The 22,662-nt window shown below is 45.9% G+C and overlaps 1 protein-coding gene across 2 annotated transcripts in view; it reads left to right on the forward strand.

Annotated features, from left to right (window-relative positions):
• ankrd13b (ankyrin repeat domain 13B) overlaps positions 1-22,662 on the forward strand; it is a 397,630-nt gene that overhangs the window by 287,663 nt on the left and 87,305 nt on the right. For both annotated transcript variants that reach the window (XM_078224856.1, XM_078224857.1), the window contains exons 3-4: positions 13,925-14,049; positions 15,605-15,650. In XM_078224856.1, coding sequence (XP_078080982.1) covers positions 13,925-14,049; positions 15,605-15,650 — 171 coding nt within the window. The remainder of the gene's footprint in view (positions 1-13,924; positions 14,050-15,604; positions 15,651-22,662) is intronic.

Raw genomic sequence — 22,662 nt, forward strand, 5'->3', positions numbered from 1 at the left:
TATACAGAATGGAAGGACGGTGGCTGAGCACAACATTGAGTACTTATACTCGACCATGCTGCCATAGTCACCGCTAAGGATGTAAGTATTTATAGGTGGATCAAGTGAGGCTGTTCCACTTCTGTGGCTAGCCACCCAATGGAGCAACTCATGGGTGTAATTATGATTTTTTTTGTACATTTGCAGATGTGCAGACTACACACGGAATGGGATGTACGTGTGGGACACAAATATTTAAGCTTCTGTTTTCCCTCCCGGCAGTAATAAAAAGGCTATTTCTGGGGTGGTGCCACACTCCAGTACCTCACCCAATCGACTCGTTTCCATGCTTGAGCCTGAACAGGAGGTGTGAATGCAATAAGTTCATGGGGGCAGAAGTCTCTTCGCCAGAATCCTTTTATTTACAATTCCAGCAGAATACCAGCAGAATACAGAGTGCTGTCAGTCAGCAGTCTACCTTTGGGAGTGACAGGGGAACTGACACTCCCAGTTATAGACAAAGTAAAGTCTCCCTGATTGGCCCATCAATTAGCCCTCTAATCACGGTGTTCGTATTCCAATAGGCCAACTTCAATGGCCTGACTGAAGTCATTACAGTGAATAAGCTATCTGGCGGTGTGCGGTGTGGCAGACACGTTGCCGTCCGTTATGTTATGTCCGTGTATGAGCACTTTACTGCGTAGGCCTCGGAGCAGTAATCAGCCAGGCTGATTTTCACAACTCCTTAGCTTAGCGGTGCTGGAGCTAATTGTAGCTGATATCTCAGGGAAATTGGTTAAGTCAGCACGAGAAGGGACGGGAACTTCTCAGGCATGACTAGAATTTCTCTGCATCATGAACCATCCATCCAGCCAACTGAACCAATTAGCTCTCCATTCTATCAATGATAGGCTAATGGTGGATTAGTTTTCCCACTGGTTGGTGCTGTGAGCATTGACATTCACTTGCACCTCATCAAACGTGAGTAAACTTTTATCTTCCGATTTTAAAATACCCCAAATCCCGTTTGTGTCTGTTGTTGAAAGTCTCAAAACTCAAAAGATTGAAAACATTCGCTCCAAAATATACATCTTGTTGCGGACTACTATGGGGTGCGGAGGAGGGGGAGAAAAATGATTCCACCATCTCTCACTCATCCATAACGCGGAGGCATTCTCCCTCGCCAACCTTCCCTTAAAAAAAAATAAAAGATAGAAAAAGCGGCCGAACCACCACTGTGAGCAGGTGGAATCCCTCTGGAGGACTCACACTGAGGCAGGGAAACAGGGTCCGTAGGAATGTCTGGAGTTCTGGCACCTCAACCTGACACCATGTGTCCACCTCCAGGTAGAAAACTAGAGACAATCACCCGAAAATGACCAGCAACCTCAGCACATCCGGAAGGTTCTGCCCGCATTCTGGAACTTTTGGATTTGGTTTGATTTATTATTGTCACATGTATTGGGATACAGTGAAAAGTATTGTGTCTTGTGCGCCATACAGACAAAATGGGGGCGATTCTCCCAGCCCACTGCGCTGCTCTAGAAGACAGCGGGCCGGGAAACAGCAGCAGAGGCCGTTTCACGGGTTTCCCACAGGGGGCCATGGCCTCCACGCGTTTCCGTCATCAGCTTCGCGCCGGAAATCGGTGTGGGGCTGATTTCAATATTATAATCTCCATTTGCCTATCATTAGTGGGTCCGGGACTGAAGTCTTCAGGCCGGCTAGTGCCTCTCCCCAACCCACCGGGAGTGTTTCACTCCAGCGGGATTTACAAGTGCTCCCCACTAATGGGGAACAGGCGGCCTGACCTCGCTGAAGTGAACAGAGGCCATGGAGGCCCCCTCAGGAGGTCGAGGGTAAGGAGGGGATGCCCTCTGGGCAGTGCTAGTCTGGCCCCCAGGCACTGCTCCAAGGGCAAACTGACAATGCCCCTTGGGGCATCGGTGGGGGGATCGGGAGATCGGGGTTGGCTGGGTGGAGGTTTAGGAGATCGGGTTGAGTGAAGGAGGGACATTGAGCTGGCCCAGAGAGGTCAGAGAAGCGGTCGGAGCGTGGTGGGGAAGGCGGGGGTGGGGGGGTCGGAAGGCCAGCGATGCGGAGTCACGGGACTGGCCAATGATTGGGCTGGCCAATGATCAGGAGGCCAGCAATGCAGGACACTATGCATGCGCTGATCTCCGCTCTGACAGATCGGCGCGTGCACAGTGGCCTATTCAGCTCTATGCTACCAGCCTCTCCAGCGGGAATGGACCCAACCCCCTGATTTTCAGAGGGAATCCCGCTAGAGCACTCTGTAGTGCTCAGAGTGTGGCAGATTCAATCTGAAAAACCCGCTAAAAAATCCAGGAAGAGTTACTCCAGTTTTCACGCGAATTGGGGATTTAGAATTTTTTGGGAGAATCCCGGCCAATATACCATTCATAGAGTACATAGGGGAGAAGAAAAGGCGAGGGTGCAGAATGTGGTGTTATAGTCATAGCGAGGGTGTAGAGAAAGACCAACTTATTATAAGGTAGGTCCATTCAAAAGTCTGCTGGCAGCAGGGAAGAAGCTGTTCTTGAGTCGGTTGATACGTGTTCCCAGCTTTTGTATCATTTTCCCGACGGGAGAAGGTGGAAGAGGGTATTTCCGGGGTGCATGGGGTCCTTGATTATGCTGACTGCTTTTCCGAGATAGTGGGAAACGTAGACAGAGTCAATGGATGGGAGGCTGGTTTGCGTGATGGACTGGGCTGCATTCACGACCTTTTGTAGTTTCTTGCAGTCTTGGGCAGAGCAGGAGCCATACCAAGCTGTGATACAACCAGAAAGAATGCTTTCTGTGGTGCATCTGTAAAAGTTGGTGAGAATCGTAGCGGACATGCCAAATTTCCTTAGCTTCCTTGCCACACAGCTCAGGCCATTGGGGTAATAATCAGCAGCATCTGAGCTATCGGGTCCAGGTAGTTGTGTGGTAACTCGTTCCGTGTGCAGCTCACTTAATTCCTCCTTGTCATCTGTTTCTGCTTTTTGTCATCCCGAGCCATCACTTGTTTTTGGAAAACAAAATATTGTCCGTACTGAATAAAATTAGAATGGATTATCTACCTTACATTGTGGGGGGAATTCAAAGTTAAACAATCTCAATAAAAGGAGACCAAAGTCCATCAATTGTTCGACAATTTGTTTGAAGAGAAGTAGTCAGTGCTGGAACTGAACCAAATTGGGACACCATTGCAGCAGCAGCAGACAGAAGGGGAACTTGGTTGACACTCAATTATGGATTGGCATGTTCTGTAATTGTATTTTCAGTCAGCTATGATTTATCCCAATCCACTGAACCCAAGGCATTCAGCTGCTCAGAATATTTCACCCAACAAATTCAAATTTCTTTATTTGCACATCCCCTCCCTGAATCAATATTGAATTTCGGTTCTTTTTTTAACTGGATGTCAATGTTCCTGCTTCTCTAAAAGATGGCACAGTGGTTAGCCCTGCTGCCTCACAGCGCCAGGGACCGGGCTTCGATTCCCGGCTGGGGTCACTGTCCGTCTGGGGTCACTGTCCCCGAACATTGATCCCCGATTTCCGAGATATCGCTGCCAGCTTCAAAGACTAGTTTGTTTTTATTTATATTTATTCATTTTACGGATGCGGACATTACTGGCTGGGCCAGCAATTATTTCCCATCCCTAGCTGCCCTCCATTTCAGAGGGCATTTGAGAGTCAACCACATTGCCGTGGTTCTGGAGTCACACGTAGGCCAGACCAGGAGAGGACAACAGATTTCCTTCCCTAAACCACATTAGTGAACCAGATGGGTTTTCACAACAATGGTTAGAAAACATAGAAACCCTACAGCACAGAAAGAGGCCATTCGGCCCATTGAGTCTGCACCGACCACAATCCCACCCAGGCCCTACCCCCATATCCCTACATATTTGCCCACTAATCCCTCTAACCTACGCATCTCAGGACACTAAGGGCAATTTTAGCATGGCCAATCAACCTAACCCACACATCTTTGGACTGTGGGAGGAAACCGGAGCACCCGGAGGAAACCCACGCAGACACGAGGAGAATGTGCAAACTCCACACAGGCAGTAACCCAAGCCGGGAATCGAACCCAGGTCCCTGGAGCTGTAAAGCAGCAGTGCTAACCACTGCGCTACCGTGCCGCCTTGTTCGCCCGCTACCGTGTTCGCCCTGGAAAGATTGAGGCTGAGGGGCAGTGCTAACTGCTGTGCCACCATGCCGCCCCAAAGTTTGGAGATGTAAGATTTTGTTGCTTTATAGAATTATGGAATCCCTACAGTGCAGAAAGAGGCCATTCGGCCCATCGAGTCTGCACCAACAACAATCCTACCCAGGCCCTATCCCCGTAACCTCACCTATTTAGTCCCCTGACAATAAGGGGCAATTTAGCATGGCCAATCAACCTAACCTGCATATCTATGGTTAAATTTATATATCAAATTAGATTTTATATAGCCCATTATAAGGAAAATATCAAACAGCTGGGAATGTGGTATAAAGTTTAGAACAAAGTGCATGGGTTTGGATTATTCATCCATTCTGAACAGGGTATGTTTGAGAATGTGCAACAAGGAGCCTTTCATGTTATCAACGCAAATTGGAAATTTGGGCACATATTGCCGACAATCTTCAGCCCTGTGGTCAAAACATTATGAGTAATATGTGTCTGAATTCCTGAATCATTTTGCTGAAAGACAAAGCTCTCCGTGACTGCAGTGCTGTCGACAGATTGGGAAAATAACATCCCCTCATAGCTTCCACTGTCACTGTTAGAACTGTTCAGTTGTTGCTAATGGATACAGATAAAGAGAAAAGAACAGTACAGCACAGGAACAGGCCCTTCAGCCCACCGAGCCTGCGCCGATCACGTTGTCCTATCTAGACCAACTGCCTGTATCCCTCTATTCCCCGTCGGTTCATGTATCTATCCAGGTAAGTCTTAAATGTTGCTAACATGTCTGCCTCAACCACCTCACTTGCCAGTGCATTCCAGGCCCCCACCACCCTCTGTGTAAAAAAATCCCCCGCACATCTCCACTGAACCTTTCCCCCCTTACCTTGAACTTGTGCCCCCTTGTAATTGTCATTTCTGCCCTGGGAAAAAGCTTCCAACTGTTCACCCTATCTACACCCCTCATAATTTTATAAACTTCTATCAAGTCACCCCTCAGCCTCCGTCTTTCCAGGGAGAACAATCCCAGTTTTATTCAATCTCTCCTCATAGCTAATACCCTCCATACCAGGCAACATCCTGGTGAACCCTTCAAAAACTCCACGTCCTTCTGGTGGTGTGAGTCAATGGAAATAGGAATTGGTTGGAATGTGGACACCCTATTCTTTCACAAATCACACAAAAGTCAAGATTTGACCCATGAAATGTTCCTGCAGTATTTGCTTCAAACTTCTAAACTTGTTCCTTATAGACTCACAGAGACATAACAGCACAGAGGGAGGCCATGCAGCCCCTCAACTCTAGGGTGGCACGGTGGCACAGTGATTAGCACTGTTGCCTCACAGCGCCAGGGACCCAAATTTGATTCCAACCTTGGATGACTGTCTATGTGGAGTTTGCATGTTCTCCCAGTGTCTACATGGGTTTCCTCCGGGTGCTCCGGTTTCCTCCCACAGTCCAAAGATGTGCAGGTTCGGTGGATTGGTCATGCTAAATTGCCCCTGAGCGCCCAAAGATTAGGGGGATTAGTGGGGTAAATGCATGGGTTATGGGGATAGGGCCTGGGGAAGATGTTCTGTTGAAGAGTCGGTGCAGACTCAATGGGCTGAATGGCCTCCTTCTACACCGCAGGGATTCTATGATCCTCTGGGGAGCAATCCGCTTCGGCCCACTCTGCTCCACCTCCCAGCTGCCCCCCCTCAGATGTCTATACAATTTTCATTTGAAATAATTGAATTTGCTACACAGACAACAGAAATTCTGTCTCTTGATAAAGATTTCCGGAGCTAGAAATGTCTAAATAATTTGGTCCAACAACATCGCATAATATCACTCTCAGAAGAAAGCCACTTTCAATGCCAGCGCGACTTCTTACACGGGCTCTTTGCGCTACTCCAGGTCCCCTTAATGCTAAATCAGGGGCTGGTATTTTGCTATGAATTCAGGCACAGGTAAGCCTTTCCCAGCAGAGAGAGGAGACAAATCAAACCCATTCAATGTCCAATTCTTCGTACAACCTGTTCAAAAAGTAATGGTTTCATTTACATATACAATAGCTATCCAAGTTACTGTGATGCAGATAATCACTGGTTCACCTGCTTATAGCTTCTGGGCAGATTGTCTCCAAACAATAGCTTTCCCACTGCTGATAGGATCAGTTCAGTGATGGAGTATGCATTCCACATCGCTCCCAAGTTCAGACCATTAGCAGGAAAATTGGAAATTCCAACAGCGTCACTTCAGGATAAAAAAAAACTGGGAGACAGATTGTGAATCAAATGAAATCTGATGACTAAATAACTTTTCATACAGAGACAGGTTTCACAAAATCAGTGAACCAAACGGAATATGCACAAGAGTTCCAGATCAGCGACAGTATACATCGGAATAAATTCAGTAGGAACAAGCATTAGAAATATTTTGTTTGAGATTAAGAACTGATCTGTCCGTTTCCCATTCCCAACTTTTGAAGTCTCAGAGACAGATTCCAGGTCGAGAGCTTGAAGTTTTTCGGTGTCCAGATCACCAACACCCTGTCCTGGTCTCTGAACGCTGATGCTATAGTTAAGAAAGCCCACCAACGCCTCTACTTTCTCAGGAGACTAAGGAAATTTGGCATGTCCGCTATGACTCTCACCAACTACAGAACCATCATGACAATTTTATCTACCTGTCCTAGATGCACCATAGAAAGCATTCTTTCCGGTTATATCACAGCTTGGTATGGCTCCTGCTCTGTCCAAGACCCGCAAGAAACTACAAAGGGTCATGAATGAAGCCCAGCCCATCACTCAAGTCAGCCTCCCATCCATTGACACTGTCTACACTTCCCGCTGCCTCGGCAAAGCAGCCAGCATAATCAAGGACCCCACGCATCCCGGACATACTCTCTTCCACCTTCTTCCATCGGGAAAAAGATACAAAAGTCTGAGGACACGTACCAACCGACTCAAGAACAGCTTCTTCCCTGCTGCTGTCAGACTTTTGAATGGACCCACCTTTCTCTACATTCTAGCTATGACTGTAACACTACATTCTCCACTCTCTCCTTTCCTTTTGTATGTATGGTATACTTTGTCTGTATAGCGCGCAAGAAACCTTTCACTGTATACTTATAAATATGACAATAATAAATCAAACCAAAAGGGTACCAGATGGGTTCTTATGACAATCAATGAAAGTTGTCATGGTCACCATTACTGAGATGTGAATCGCTGAGACTTACTTTATATTCCTGATATTTTTTTCATTTAAATTCCACGAGTTGCAATGGTGGGATTTGAACTCATGTCCCCAGTGCGTTAGCCTGGGGCTCTGTGTTGCTAATTGAATAATATTACCACTGCACCACCATCTCCTCTCCCATGATTCTACAGCAGAATGGCTTTGTTGACTTACTGTAGCTGAGTTGAAATTAATATCTGAATTGGATATTGGCTGCACAATAATGTGTGATCGTATGTAGGCCATGTAGGAAGTGCTGGAGGACCTGACTGCACATGTCGGGACACTTCTCAACTCTTTATTAGGTTGCAAAATCAATTAAAATCAAACTTAATTTTACATTTCAAAATTTCATTACTTGAGGATCTATAATTTTTGCAGTTAAATAAAGGAAGCATCGCAGGCATGACATTGATTACTGCTATTTTTCTCACATTAGGCTGCTTGTAACTTACAGGCTTGTAATTACCTCTCAGACTGTCACAGCCATTCATTCTGAGTAATAGCCAAATTCCTCTTTTGATCTAAAGACCATTTTGCAGTTCAAGGCCAAAATGTGTGGCGAGATATTCCGATAATGCCTTGCTCGAGAATCATAGAACCCCTACAGTGCAGAAGGAGGCCATTCAGCCCATCGACTCTGCACCGAAATCTACACCAAAATCTCACTAACTGTCCTGGCTGGAGACAATACACATCTCTTTAACCTGTGCTTGGCCCTCTCTCCATTCACATTGTCTGTACCTTTAAGACTTGATTACCTGTTAAGACTCGCATTCCAACCATTATGTTGTAAATTGAGTTTGTGTCTGTATATGCCCTTTTTGTGAACACAACTCTTCACTCACCTGAGGAAGGAGCGAGACTCCAAAAGCTTGTGCTGCCAAATAAACCTGTTGGACTTTAACCTGGTTCTGTGAGACTTCTTACTCTGATTCTCTGGTGCCAGCTTGTTATGAATATATAATGAATATTAGAGCCAAAAATTACATTTGACAATGTACATGATGTCAGATGGAGACTCTACAGTGCAGAACTCCCATACCAGTTGTTAATTCATTCAGTGAATTTGAATGTTGCCAGCAAGGCCAACATTTGTTGTCCATTCAGTGTATGCAATAAATGCCACAGGACTCCAAGCAGTGCTTTTTGTTACACGGTGAAAGGCACTTCACATTAGTCTGGTGGAGTTTTGAAGCAGACATGTGGTTTTAAGTGAAAATATAAACTGCAGTCCAGTTCTAACAGTAGGCAGCTACTCTCACTGTCAGGAGTATAGGCGGAGGGAGAATCAAGTAAAGTTTATTTATTGGTCACAAGTAAGGCTTACATTAACGCTGCGATGAAGTTACTGTGAAATTCCCCTAGTCACCACACTCCAGCGCCTGTACAGATCAATGCACCTAACATAGAACATAGAACATAGAACATAGAAAGCCACAGCACAAACAGGCCCTTCGGCCCACAAGTTGCGCCGATCACATCCCCACCTCTAGGCCTATCTATAGCCCTCAATCCCATTAAATCCCATGTACTCATCCAGAAGTCTCTTAAAAGACCCCAACGAGTTTGCCTCCACCACCACCGACGTCAGCCGATTCCACTCACCCACCACCCTCTGAGTGAAAAACTTACCCCTGACATCCCCCCTGTACCTACCCCCCAGCACCTTAAACCTGTGTCCTCTCGTAGCAACCATTTCAGCCCTTGGAAATAGCCTCTGAGAGTCCACCCTATCCAGACCCCTCAACATCTTGTAAACCTCTATCAGGTCACCTCTCATCCTTCGTCTCTCCAGGGAGAAGAGACCAAGCTCCCTCAACCTATCCTCATAAGGCATGCCCCCCAATCCAGGCAACATCCTTGTAAATCTCCTCTGCACCCTTTCAATGGCTTCAACATCTTTCCTGTAATGAGGTGACCAGAACTGCGCGCAGTACTCCAAGTGGGGTCTAACCAGGGTCCTATAAAGCTGCAGCATTATCTCCCGACTCCTAAACTCAATCCCTCGATTAATGAAGGCTAGTACGCCATACGCCTTCTTGACCGCATCCTCCACCTGCGAGGCCGATTTAAGAGTCCTATGGACCCGGACCCCAAGGTCCTTCTGATCCTCTACACTGCTAAGAATGGTACCCTTCATTTTATACTGCTGCTCCATCCCATTGGATCTGCCAAAATGGATCACTACACACTTATCCGGGTTGAAGTCCATCTGCCACTTCTCCGCCCAGTCTTGCATTCTATCTATGTCTCGCTGCAACTTCTGACATCCCTCCAAACTATCCACAACACCACCTACCTTGGTGTCGTCAGCAAACTTACCAACCCATCCCTCCACTTCCTCATCCAGGTCATTTATGAAAATGACAAACAGCAAGGGTCCCAGAACAGATCCCTGGGGCACTCCACTGGTCACTGACCTCCATGCAGAGAAAGACCCCTCCACAGCCACTCTCTGCCTTCTGCAGGCAAGCCAGTTCTGGATCCACAAGGCAACAGCCCCTTGGATCCCATGCCCTCTCACTTTCTCAAGAAGTCTTGCATGGGGGACCTTATCGAACGCTTTGCTGAAGTCCATATAGACCACATCCACCGCTCTTCCTTCGTCAATGTGCTTGGTCACATTTTCAAAGAACTCAACCAGGCTCGTAAGGCACGACCTGCCCCTGACAAAGCCGTGCTGACTACTTTTGATCATACTAAACTTCTCTAGATGATCATAAATCCTGTCTCTCAGGATCCTCTCCATCAACTTACCAACCACTGAGGTTAGACTCACCGGTCGGTAATTTCCCGGGCTGTCCCTGTTCCCTTTCTTGAATATAGGGACCACATCCGCAATCCTCCAATCCTCCGGAACCTCTCCCGTCTCCATCGACGATGCAAAGATCATCGCCAAAGGCTCCGCAATCTCCTCCCTCGCCTCCCACAGTAACCTGGGGTACATCCCCTCCGGTCCCGGCGACTTACCAACCTTGATGCCATTCAATAGTTCCAACACATCCTCTTTCTTTATGTCCACATGCTCGATCCTTTCTGTCCTCCGCAATCCAGCAGTACAACCACCCAGATCCCTTTCCACCGTGAATACCGAGGTAAAGTATTCATTAAGCACCTCCGCCATTTCTAATGGTTCCGCACAAACTTTTCCCCCTTCACCTTTTAAGGGTCCTATGCCTTCACATCTCATCCTTTTACTCTTGACATATTTGTAGAAAGCCTTGGGATTCTCCTTAATCTTACCCGCCAAGGTCTTCTCATGACCCCTTCTCGCTCTCCTAATTTCCTTCTTAAGCTCCTTCCTACATCGCGTATACTCCTCTAAATCCTTAACACCTCCTAGCTCTCTGAACCTTCTGTACGCCTCTCTTTTCTTATTTACCAGGTTCATCACAACCTTCGTGCACCACGGTTCCCGTACCCTACCAACACCCCCCTGTCTCATCGGAACGTTGTCATGCAGAGCTCCAGACAAACATTCCTTGAAAATCCTCCACTTTCCTTCGGTACTTTTCCCCAAGAATGCCTCCTTCCAATTTACCCGTCTAATTTCCTCCCTGATGACACTGTATTTCCCTTTACTCCAGAGAAACACTTTCCTAGCCTGCCTGACCCTATCTCTTTCCAATGCTATCGTGAAGGAGATAGAATTATGATCGCTATCCCCAAGATGCTCACCCACCGAGAGATCCTCCACCTGTCCAGGTTCATTAGCCAGCACCAGATCAAGAACAGCCTCTCCTCTAGTAGGCTTATCCACATACTGTGTCAGGAAACTCTCCTGGACACACCTAACAAACTCCTCTCCATCCAAACCCCTAGCCCTAGGGATATTCCAATCTATGTTTGGGAAATTAAAATCTCCCATCACGACAACTCTGTTATTCCTACATCTCTCCAGGATCTGTTTCCCCATCTGCTCCTCAACATCTCTGTTACTATTGGGCGGCCTATAGAAAACGCCCAGCAAAGTTACCGACCCCTTCCTGTTCCTAACCTCCACCCACAGAGATTCCGTAGTCAGTCCCTCCACGGCGTCCACCTTCTCTACAGCCGTGACACTATCCCTGATCAACAGTGCCACTCCCCCCCCTCTCTTGCCTCCCTCCCTGTCCTTCCTGAAACATCTAAAACCCGGCACCTGAAGCACCCAGTCCTGTCCCTGAGACATCCAAGTCTCCGTAATGGCCACCACATCACAATTCGAAGCAGCAATCCACGCTCCAAGCTCATCCACTTTATTCACTACACTCCTGGCATTAAAATAGACACATCTCAGACCTTCAGCCTGAGCACTTCCCTTCTCCCTCACTCGTCTAACCTCCCTCTTACCCTGTCTACATTCCTTATCTATTTGCGAGCTAACCTCCTCGCTCTCAGTCCCCTCATTTCGATTCCCTCCCCCCAACCTTTCTAGTTTAAAGTCTCACCAGTAGCCTTAGCCAACCTTCCCGCCAGGATATTGGTCCCAGCATGCCTTTCAGACTGTGGGAGGAAACCTATGCAGACGCGGGGAGAACATGCAAACTCCACACAGACAGTGATCCAAGCTGGGAATAGAACCCGGGTGGGTCCCTGGCGCTGTGAGACAGCAGTGCTAACCACTGTGCCACCCTGCCACCCACGGGGAATCAGGGCACTGGTACTTTGGTTCTATCACTGACTACACTGAGATCATCCCCATAGAACTAACATCTACTGAAGTGAAATGATTTGGAACAAAAATTCTGACATAAATAATGTTAATACTCAATACGTATTTAGAAGGAGCATCTAAGTCCATGTACTAATTCTGGGCAGCACAGTGGGACAGTGGTGAGCACTGCTGCCTCATAGCATCAGGGACCCGGGTTCGATTCCTGGCTTGGGTGACTGCACAGAGTCTGCATATTCTCCCCGTGTCTGTGGGGGCTTCCTCCGGGTGCTCCTGTTTCCTCTCACAGTCCGAAAGATGTGCTGGTTAAGACTCACATTCCAACCATTATCTTGTAAATTGAGTTTGTGTCTGTATATGTCCTGTCTGTGAACACACCTCATCACTCACCTGAAGAAGGAGTGAGACTCCGAAAGCTTGTCCTGCCAAATCAACCTGTTGGACTTTAACCTGGTGTTGTGAGACTTCTTAGTCCGAATCTCTGGTGCCAGCTTGTTATGAATATATAATGAATATTAGAGCCAGAAGTTACATTTGACAATGTACATGATGTCAGATGGAGACTCTACAGTTCAGAACTCCCATACCAGTTGTTAATTCATTCAGTGAATTTGAATGTTGCCAGCAAGGCCAACATTTGTTGTCCATTCAGTGTATGCAATAAATGCCACAGGACTCCAAGCAGTGATTTTTGTTACACGGTGAAAGGCACTTCACATTAGTCTGGTGGAGTTTTGAAGCAGACATGTGGAAACCATTGTCGATTGTTGTAAAAATCCATCTGGTTCACTAATATCTTTGAATGAATAAAAGCAAAGTTGAGGGCTGGTGTCAAAGATTTGATTTGATTTATTATTGTCACATGTATTAGCATACAATAAAAAGCATTGTTTCTTGTGCGCTATACAGACATACACTCTACCATTCACAGAGAAGGAAGCGAGAGAGTGCAGAATGTAGTGTTACAGTCATAGATAGGGTGTAGAGAAAGATCAACTTAATGCAAGGTAGGTCCATTCAAAAGAGGACACTTAGAATGGACTCTCGTGCAGTGCAATGGAGGTGAAATGTAGTGTCGCATTTATGTAGAACCTGTCACAGCCTCCCAGAAGCACTTAGCAGGCAATGAAGTACATTTGAAGTGTAGCCACCGTAGTAATGTGGGAAATGCAGCAGCCAATTTGCACACAGCAAGGTTCCATGAACAGCGATATGCTAATGACCTGCCAAGCTGTTTCTGGGCTGTTGATTCCTTATCTGAGGAAGGATGTCGCACTGACCACAGTCCCACCCAGACCCTATCCCCGTAACTCCATATATTTACCCTACTAATCCCGCTGACACTAAGAGGCAATTTAGCATGGCCAATCCACCCAACCTGCACATCTTTGGAGTGTGGGAGGAAACCAGAGCACCCGGAGGAAACCCACACAGACATGGGGAGAATGTGCAGACTCCACACAGACAGTGACCCAAGCCGGGGAATTGAACCTGGGTCCCTAGCGCTGTGAGGCAGCAGTGCTAACCACTGTGCTACCGTACTCTGCATAGACAGTGACCCAAGCTGTGAATTGAACCTGGGGCCCTGACGCTGTGAGGCAGCAGTGCTAACCACTGTGCCACCATGTCACTACAGTGTTAACAAATGATGCAACATAACAGCAATTCTTTGGCAGGGGCCATTTTCTTCAGACACTGCTTTCTCAACAGGAGCTCTTGTGTTGTGGAAAATACTTTTTGGTAAAACAGCCATCAAAATCCGAATGAAATGTTTATTAAAGATCTTAGGAAGTAAGTCACTTGCTTTCACCAACAGAGTTCAGCAGCCTTGTTGTTGGTCTTTTCACCCAGGAACTCCTCCTTTTCTATTTGCAGGTCTCCAGGAAGCTATAAGTACAGGGGACTTGGAGTTGGTGCAACTTGTTCTTCAATATCGCGATTACCAAAGATCTATTAAACGATTGTCAGGGATCCCGTGTCTATTAGAGAAACTCCGTCAGGTAAAGCAGCAGAATTCTCACAATCTTTCCGCTCTCAGTTAGGCTCCTTGTAGCCATTTCTAATGCCGGATTTTGTGGGGGTGGCGGGAGGGAAAGGAAATGAGGCAGTTGTAATCGGTTTCTGTGTTCCCTGGGTGAATGGCTCATCCTTTCAGAGCCTAGACATGCCATCATTGGAAGTTGCGGGTGCTTCTCCACATTCAGGGGAAAATCAGAGGCCTGGTTCCTCCTCCCAGCCGATTCACACAAACTGCCTGCCACTGCCAAAGGCCTGGGACCAGGCCTCCACCAAACTCTCCTTTCCAACGGGGAAGGTATCTAATGTGGGGAGACAATAATAGGAGAGAAAATGTGAAATCTTTGCAAAATTGAAAATACGTTTACCTGTTAGCAGGGCAGGTGTACGAGTGCTGGTGCAAAAAATAGGAAAACAAATGTCAATAGTATGTACTAATCAGAGAGGTTTACAGCATGGAAACAGGCCCTTCGGCCCAACTTGTCCATGCCACCCAGTTTTTACCACTAAGCTAGTCCCAATTGCCTGTGTTTGGCCCATATCCCTCTCTACCCATGTAACTGTCTAAATGCTTTTTAAAAGACAAAATTGCACCCTCCACTACTACTGCCTCTGGCAGTCCATTCCACACACTCACCACCCTCTGAGTGAAAACATTGCCCCTCTGGACCCTTTTGTGTATCTCTCCCCTCTCACCTTAAACTTATGCCCTCTAGTTTTAGACTCCCCTCCTTTTGAGAAAAGATATTGACTATTTACCTTATCTATGCCCCTCATTATTATATAGACCTCTATAAGATTACCCCTCAGCCTCCTACACTCCAGGGAAAAAAAGTCCCAGTCTTTCCAGCCTCTCCTTATAACTCAAACCATCAAGTCCCAGTAGCACCTCAGTAAATCTTTTCTGCACTCTTTCTAGTTTAATAATATTGAAGAAAGAGACAGCTCAGAAGTCAAAAGTAAGAGAGCTTTGATTAAATGATTGAACACATTGGAAGCTTTTGTAAATATATTGCAAACAAAGCCTCTATTTTTCAGATTACATTAACATGAAAATGCAAGGAAATCCATGCTAGAATTCTACTGCCTCACCTGCCACGGAATCGGAGCGGGCGAGGGGTGGACGATGGAAATATCCGTTGACCTCGGGTGGGAATTTCTGGTCTCGCTCGAGCGAGGCCATAAAATCCCGGCCCATGGAGTCGGAATGAGCCATTCAGCCCATCAGGTCCATTCTACCCTGGGTCTATGAACGATTATTCCAACATAGACCCTTGCACTTCTCACCATCAGCTCAACCATTCCTTCAAGGATGGGTTATCTCCTTCCCTTCCATCCTTTGAAATTGGAAATTCTTCCAGCTAACCACAGGAGATTCAGGGACAGGTTGTGCAATTCTTTATGCACGATTCAAGGATGGGAGGGGCCCTACCCCAGAGAAACCTCTGAAGAGGTCCACCATAACACCTTGAAAAACGAAATTTGGCATTTTCAGTTAATAACTCTGTCACCCTCAATCCTTTCCTTTGTTTCCAACAGGCACAAGATTTTTACGTTGAAATGAAATGGGAGTTTACAAGCTGGGGTAAGTTCAATGTAATCCATTTTGCGAAGGTTTTGAGAAGCTTTTTCCCGAAGTATCATTTTCACCACATTTGGAATTTTAGAAACTTTAAAAACACGGGAGCAAAGTTTTCTGGTCATGCCTTACCTTTCTAGAGGGCCGACACATCGTAATATTTATACCCTTACAGTGAGGAATAAGGAAAGAATTTAAAAATGCAGAACTCTATCGACAGGCTTGTCTTGGAACCATAAAATGCCGCCCAAGGTCAATGGATTTTTCCATGGTCCGCCCCTCCCCCTCGCCCTCTCCGATTCCCGTGGTAGGTGGGGCGATAAAATTCCAGCCATTATCTCTAATAGGAGATTACAGGGAGTGGATCTTAAAGTGGTACGTCAGTTAATACACAGTATAAGAGCACTATTTTGAGGAATGTGAGAATGATTGAGAACAAGGCTAAACCTAGCAAAGTTGAGGGCTGGTGTCAAAGATTTGATTTGATTTATTATTGTCACATGTATTAGCATACAATAAAAAGTATTGTTTCTTGTGCGCTATACAGACATACACTCTACCGTTCATAGAGAAGGAAGCGAGAGAGTGCAGAATGTAGTGTTACAGTCATAGCTAGGGTATAGAGAAAGATCAACTTAATGCAAGGTAGGTCCATTCAAAAGAGGACACTTAGAATGGACTCTCATGCAGTGCAATGGAGGTGAAAGGTAGTGTCGCATTTATGTAGAACCTGTCACAGCCTCCCAGAAGCACTTAGCAGGCAATGAAGTACATTTGAAGTGTAGCCACCGTAGTAATGTGGGAAATGCAGCAGCCAATTTGCACACAGCAAGGTTCCATGAACAGCGATATGCTAATGACCCGCCAAGCTGTTTCTGGGCTGTTGATTCCTTATCTGAGGAAGGATGTCCTTGCTATAGAGGGAGTACTGCGAAGGTTTACCGGGCTGATTCCTGGGATGGCAGATCTGTCATATGAGGAGAGACTAAGTCAGTTAGAATTATATTAATTGGAGTTTAGAAGAGCGAGAGGGGATCTCATAGAAACTTATAGAATTCTTACAGGGCTAGACAGCGTAGATTCAGAAAGAATGTTCCTAATGGTGGGGGAGTCCAGAGCTAGTTTAAAAGTTTATTTATTAGTGTTACAAGTAGGCTTACATTATCATTGCAATGAAGTTACTATGAAAATCCCCTCGGGGTCATAGTTTGAGGATAAGGGTGTAAACCTTTCAGGACAGAGATGAGGAGAAATTTCTTCACCCAGAGGGTGGTGAATGTGTGGAATCATTACCACAGAAAGTAGTTGAGGCCAAAACATTGTGTGATTTTAAGAAGAAGTTAGATGTAGTTCTTGGGATCAAGGGATATGGGGAAGGCAGGATCAGAATATTGAATTTGATGATCAGCCATGGCAAAAATGAATGGCAGAACAGGCTTGAAGGGCTGAATGGCCTACTCCTGCTTCTAGCTTCTATGGGTGAATATTGACCAGGACAGCAGGGATATCTCCCCTGCTCTTTTGACTCTGCCACGGGATCTTTTGCATTAACTTGAAAGGGTAGATGGGGGTCTTGATTTAACATTGTATCTAAAGAATGGAGCCACAGTAAGTGCACCCTTCCCTCAGTGCGAGATTTATACATTCAATTCTTTGACATGGGGCTTGAACGCATGGCCTGTTGCCTCTCATGGCCTGCTGCTGTCAGCTACGACTCTCACCAACGTTTACAGATGCACCACAGAAAGCATTTTTTCTGGCTGTATCACAGCTTGGTATGGGGCTCCTGCTCTGCCCAAGACCGCAAGAAACTACAAAAGGTCATGAATGTAGTCCAATTCATCACGCAAACCAGCTTCCCATCCATTGACTCTGTCTACACTTCCCGCTGCCTCGGCAAAGCAGCCAACATAATTAAGGACCCCACGCACCCCGGGCATTCTCTCTTTTACCTTCTTCCTTTGGGAAAAAGATACAAAAGTCTGAGGTCACGTACCAACTGACTCAAGAACAGCTTCTTCCCTGCTGCTGTCAGACTTTTGAATGGACCTACCTCGCATTAAGTTGATCTTTCTCTACACCCCAGCTATAAACATAGAAATTAGAAGCAGGAGCAGGCCATTCAGCCCCTCGAGCCTGCTCCACCCCTCACCCCGATCATAGCTGATCTTCGAATTCAACATCCTGATCTCTGCTTCTCCCCACCATGCATAAATATTGACACACTCCCAGGGATCATCTACAAACATTAACACACCCTCATTGATGGTCTACAAGTATTCACACACTCCCAGAACCTTCTGAACAGAAGGTTGGCACAATGTCACAACATTTCCCACATTACTAACCTTCTGTAACCTTCTGTTACAGCTATGACTGTCACACTACATTCTGCACCCTCTCCTTTCCTTCTCTATGAACGGTATGTTTTGTCTGCATAGCGCGCAAGAAACAATATTTTTCACTGTTAATGCATGTGACAATAATAAATCAAATCAAATCAAAAATCAGAGGGAAGAAGGCTACTTACTTAGTCTTGCGAATGATCCCCAAGTCTTAGCCAAAGCTAAGGCTTGGGGTTGTTTGCAAAGCAGTTCTTGGGGTGACTTACGGAGTCATTCACCGAGTGCCAGCAACCCCACCCAGAAAGAAAAGGCTTTATTTTCAATTCAGTAAAAATTCATTGACAAGATCAGTTATTTCTTCATCAAATACTGGAATTGACATTGAGAATGATGTTTTGGGTGGACTGTGGTGGAGAAAACATTACTCAAGATTCAATTAAATGATGCAGCGGGGGACAGTATTTTTTTCCCTCTAGATTGATGAGTTTGCTGTCCTATATTTATCCTGTGATTTTGTTTTCTGACCTTGTGGGTCCAACATCATTTGACAATAATAATGAAAGCAAATTAAACTTATTGACAGGACAGTCAAACCTTCTTCAAAGTAACAGCCCTTATCCGTAATCTATTAACAGAGCTCTTATCCTTAAAATAATAACTTTTCAAATGAGTGCATATCAAGGTCTTAATAGATTTTCAAAGCCTTGACATTCACATGTGTTATGGCCTTTTGTGTTAGCCTAATGAACAATTTTAGACTTGCCTCAAATAGTCTTTATCTGTCGTGGTTGAGTTGTGCCCCATTCTGCTTCTGAATACCACTTAAAATATTGGTCTGTTAAATGGATATTAAGTTTTAAGTTTATTTATTAGTGTCACAAGTAGGCTTACATTAACACTGCAGTGAAGTCACTGTGAAGATCCCCTAGCTGCCACACTCTGGTGCCTGATCGGGTAAACTGAGGAAGAATTTAGCACGGCCAATGCACCTAACCAGTACACCTTTCAGACCGCCGGAGTAAACCGGAGCACCCGGAGAAAACCCACGCAGACACGAGGAGAACGTGCGGATTCCGCACAGACAGTGCGTCAAGCTGGGAATTGAACCCAAATCCCTGACGCGGTGAGGCAGCAGTGCTAACCACTGTGCCACCAATTGGTGCACTAACCCATAATTTGTTTATTTTAAATGGATTAACTCCTTGAAAAAGATAGGTGTCCAGGTGGCCCCTCCCACTCCTCCCACCCCCACTCTTTCCCAAACCCTGGAAAACTTTCCTTTCCAAATGTACATCTAATTCCCTTTTGAAAATTGGCATTGAATCTGTTTCCACTATCCTTTCAGGCAGTGGATTCCAGATGATAACAATTGGCTGCACAAACGTATTCTCCCCTTATCCCTTTGGCTTTCTTTTACTAATTATCTTCACCCTGCGTCCCGTGGTTACCAGTCCTCCTGCCATCAGTAACACTTTCTCCTTATTTACCCTATCATAAGAATATAAGAAACTGGAGCCTCATATCCCTCAAGCTTACTGTGCCACCCAATTAGATTAAAGAACAAAGAACAAAGAAAATTATAGCACAGGAACAGGCCCTTTGGCCCTCCAAACCTGCACCGACCATGCTGCCTGTCTGAACTAAAACCCCTACTCTTCCGGGACCATATCCCTCTATTCCCACCCTATTCATGTATTTGACAAGATGCCCCTTAAAACTCACTACCGTATCTGCTTCCACTACCTCCCCCGGCAGCGAGTTCCAGACACCCACCACCCTCTGTGTAAAAGACTTGCCTTGTACACCTCCTTTAAACATTGCTCCTCGCACCTTAAACCTATGCCCCCTAGTAATTGATTCTTCCACCCTGGGAAAAAGCTTCTGACTATTCACTCTGTCCATGCCCCTCATAATCTTGTAGACTTCTATCAGGTCACCCCTCAACCTCCGTCGTTCCAATGAGAACAAACCAAGTTTCTCCAACCTCTCCTCATAGCTAATGCCCTCCATACCAGGCAACATCCTGGTAAGTCTTTTCTGTACTCTCTCCAAAGCCTCCACATCTTTCTGGTAGTGTGGCGACCAAAATTGAACACTATATTCCAAGTGCGGCCAAACTAAGGTTTTATAAAGCTGCAACACGACTTGCCAATTTTTAAACTCAATGCCCCGGCCCCAATGAAGGTAAGCATGCTGTATGCCTTCGTGACTACCTTCTCCACCTGCGTTGACACTTTCAGTGACATGTACACCCAGATCCCTCTGCCTATCAATACTCTTAAGGGTTCTGCCATTTACTGTATATTTCCTATCTGTATTAGACCTTCTAAAATGCATTATGTCACATTTGTCTGGATTAAACTCCATCTGCCATCTCTCCGCCCAAGTCTCCAACTGATCTATATCCTGCTGTATCCTTATCGCTATCCGCAATTCTGCAAACTTACTAATCAAACCAGTTACATTTTACTCCAATCATTAATATATATTATGAACAGCACAGGTCCTAGCACTGATCGCTGAGGAACGCCACTTGTCAAGCCCTCCATTCAGAAACGCACCCTTGCTTTGCTACCCTCTGTTTTCTATGATCGAATCAGTTCTGTATCCATCTTGCCAGCTCACCTCTGATCCCTTGCTACTTCACCTTCTGTACCAGTCTGCCATGAGGGACCTTGTCAAAGGCCTTTCTGAAGTCCATATATACAACGTCCACTGCCCTACCCTCATCAATCATCATGATCAAGATCACGGTTGATCTTAACTGCACCTTCCTCCAATCCCCAGATGTCCCAATTCCCTTTGTATTCAAAAATATTTTGATGTATGTTGTGAATATATTTAATGACTGAATTTCCAGTGAGTAGAGGATTCCAAAGATTCGCAGTCTGCTGAGTGAAGATATTTCTCATCTCAGCCCCCTAGTTCTAGACTCTGTAGCCAAGGGAAACAGCCTTGCAGTATCAACCCTGTCCATAACACCATAAGATCATAGGAAATGGAGTCAGGAATAGGCTGTTCGGCCCCTCAAGCCTGCTCCACTTGTAGAATCAGTAGAATCTTGGCTGATTCAACATTCCTCACGTGCACTTTCCTGCCCTTTCCCTGTAACCCTTGATCCCCTTGCTGATCAAAAATCTATCTACTTCAGCCTTAAATATGCACAGTGACTCTTCCCCTACAGCTCTCTGTGGCAAGGAGTTCCAAAGACAGTCATAGAGTCATAGGCCGGACTTTTACTGGCATGCCCACCCCGATTCTGGGGGCGGGCGAGGCTCGGAGAACGGCATTCTCCATTGCCTCGGGCAGGATTGTACAAACCTCGGGTGGACGTGCCAGTAAAATTCCGCCCATAGAATCCTATAGTGCAGTGGGAGGCCATTCAGCCCATCGGGTCTGCACCAAACACAATCCCACCCAGGCCCTATCCCCATAACCCCATGCATTTACCTTAGCTAGTCCCCCTGACATTAATTTAGCACGGCCAATGCACCTAACCCGCACATCTTTGGACTGTGTGAGGAAACCGGAGCACCCGGAGGAAACCCACGCAGACATGGGGAGAACGTGCAAACTCCACACAGACAGTCACCCAAGCTGGGAATCGAACCCAGGTCCGAGGCGCTGTGAGGTAGCAGTGCTAACTACTGTGCCACCATGCCACCCACGGTCAACCCTCTGAGAGAAGAAATTCCTCCTCATCTCAGTCTTAAATTGGCGCCCTTTAATTCTGAGACTATGCCCTCAGGTTCTGGACTCTCCCATGAGGGGAAACAACCTCTCAGTATTTACCCTGATAAGCTCCATAAGAATTCTATATGTTTAAATGAGATCACCTCTCATTCTTCTAACTTCCAATGAGTAGAGTCCCAACGTGTTTAACCTTTCCTCATAAGACAATTCCGCCACACTGGGGATCATCCGAGTGAACCTTCTCTGAACTGCCTCCAATGAAATAATATCTTTCCTTCAATAAGGGAACCAAAGCTGCTCACAGTACTCCAGATGGGGTCTCACCAGTACCTTGTACAGTTGCAGCGAGACTTCCCAACTCTTCTACTCCAACCTCCTTGAAATAAGGGACCACATTCCAATAGCCTTCCGGATTACCTGCTGCACCTGTGTGCTATCTTCCTGTGTTTCGTGTTCAAGTACCCCCAAGTCCCTGCTTTCTGTAGTTTCTCTCCATTTAGATAATACTCAATTCTTTTGTTCTCCTGTCCAAAATGAACAACTTCACATTTTCCCACGTTATACTCCCATTTGCCAACTTTGCTGCCCACTTACTTCACCTATCAATATCTCTTCGTAACCCGTTTGTATTTCTCTTGCAACTTGCCTTTCCATCTGTTTTTGTGTTGTCTGCAAATTTGTTTACAGTACATTCGCTTCCTTCCTCCAAGTTATTAATATATATTGTAAACAGTTGTGGTCCCAGCACTGATCCCTGTGCAACCTCACTGGTTACAGATCGCCAACCTGAAAAAGAACCCCTTATCCCCACTCGCTGTTTCCTGTCCATTAGCCAATTCTCTATCCATGCCAATATATTACCTCCAACACCATGGGCTCTTATTTTATGATTTAACATTTTGTGAGGTATCTTGTCAAATGTCTTTTGGAAGTCCAAATACAACACATGTACTAGTTCCCCTCTATCCACTCTGGTTGAG

The sequence above is a fragment of the Mustelus asterias genome, chromosome 12, assembly GCF_964213995.1.
Source record: "Mustelus asterias chromosome 12, sMusAst1.hap1.1, whole genome shotgun sequence".
Lineage (NCBI taxonomy): Eukaryota > Metazoa > Chordata > Chondrichthyes > Carcharhiniformes > Triakidae > Mustelus > Mustelus asterias.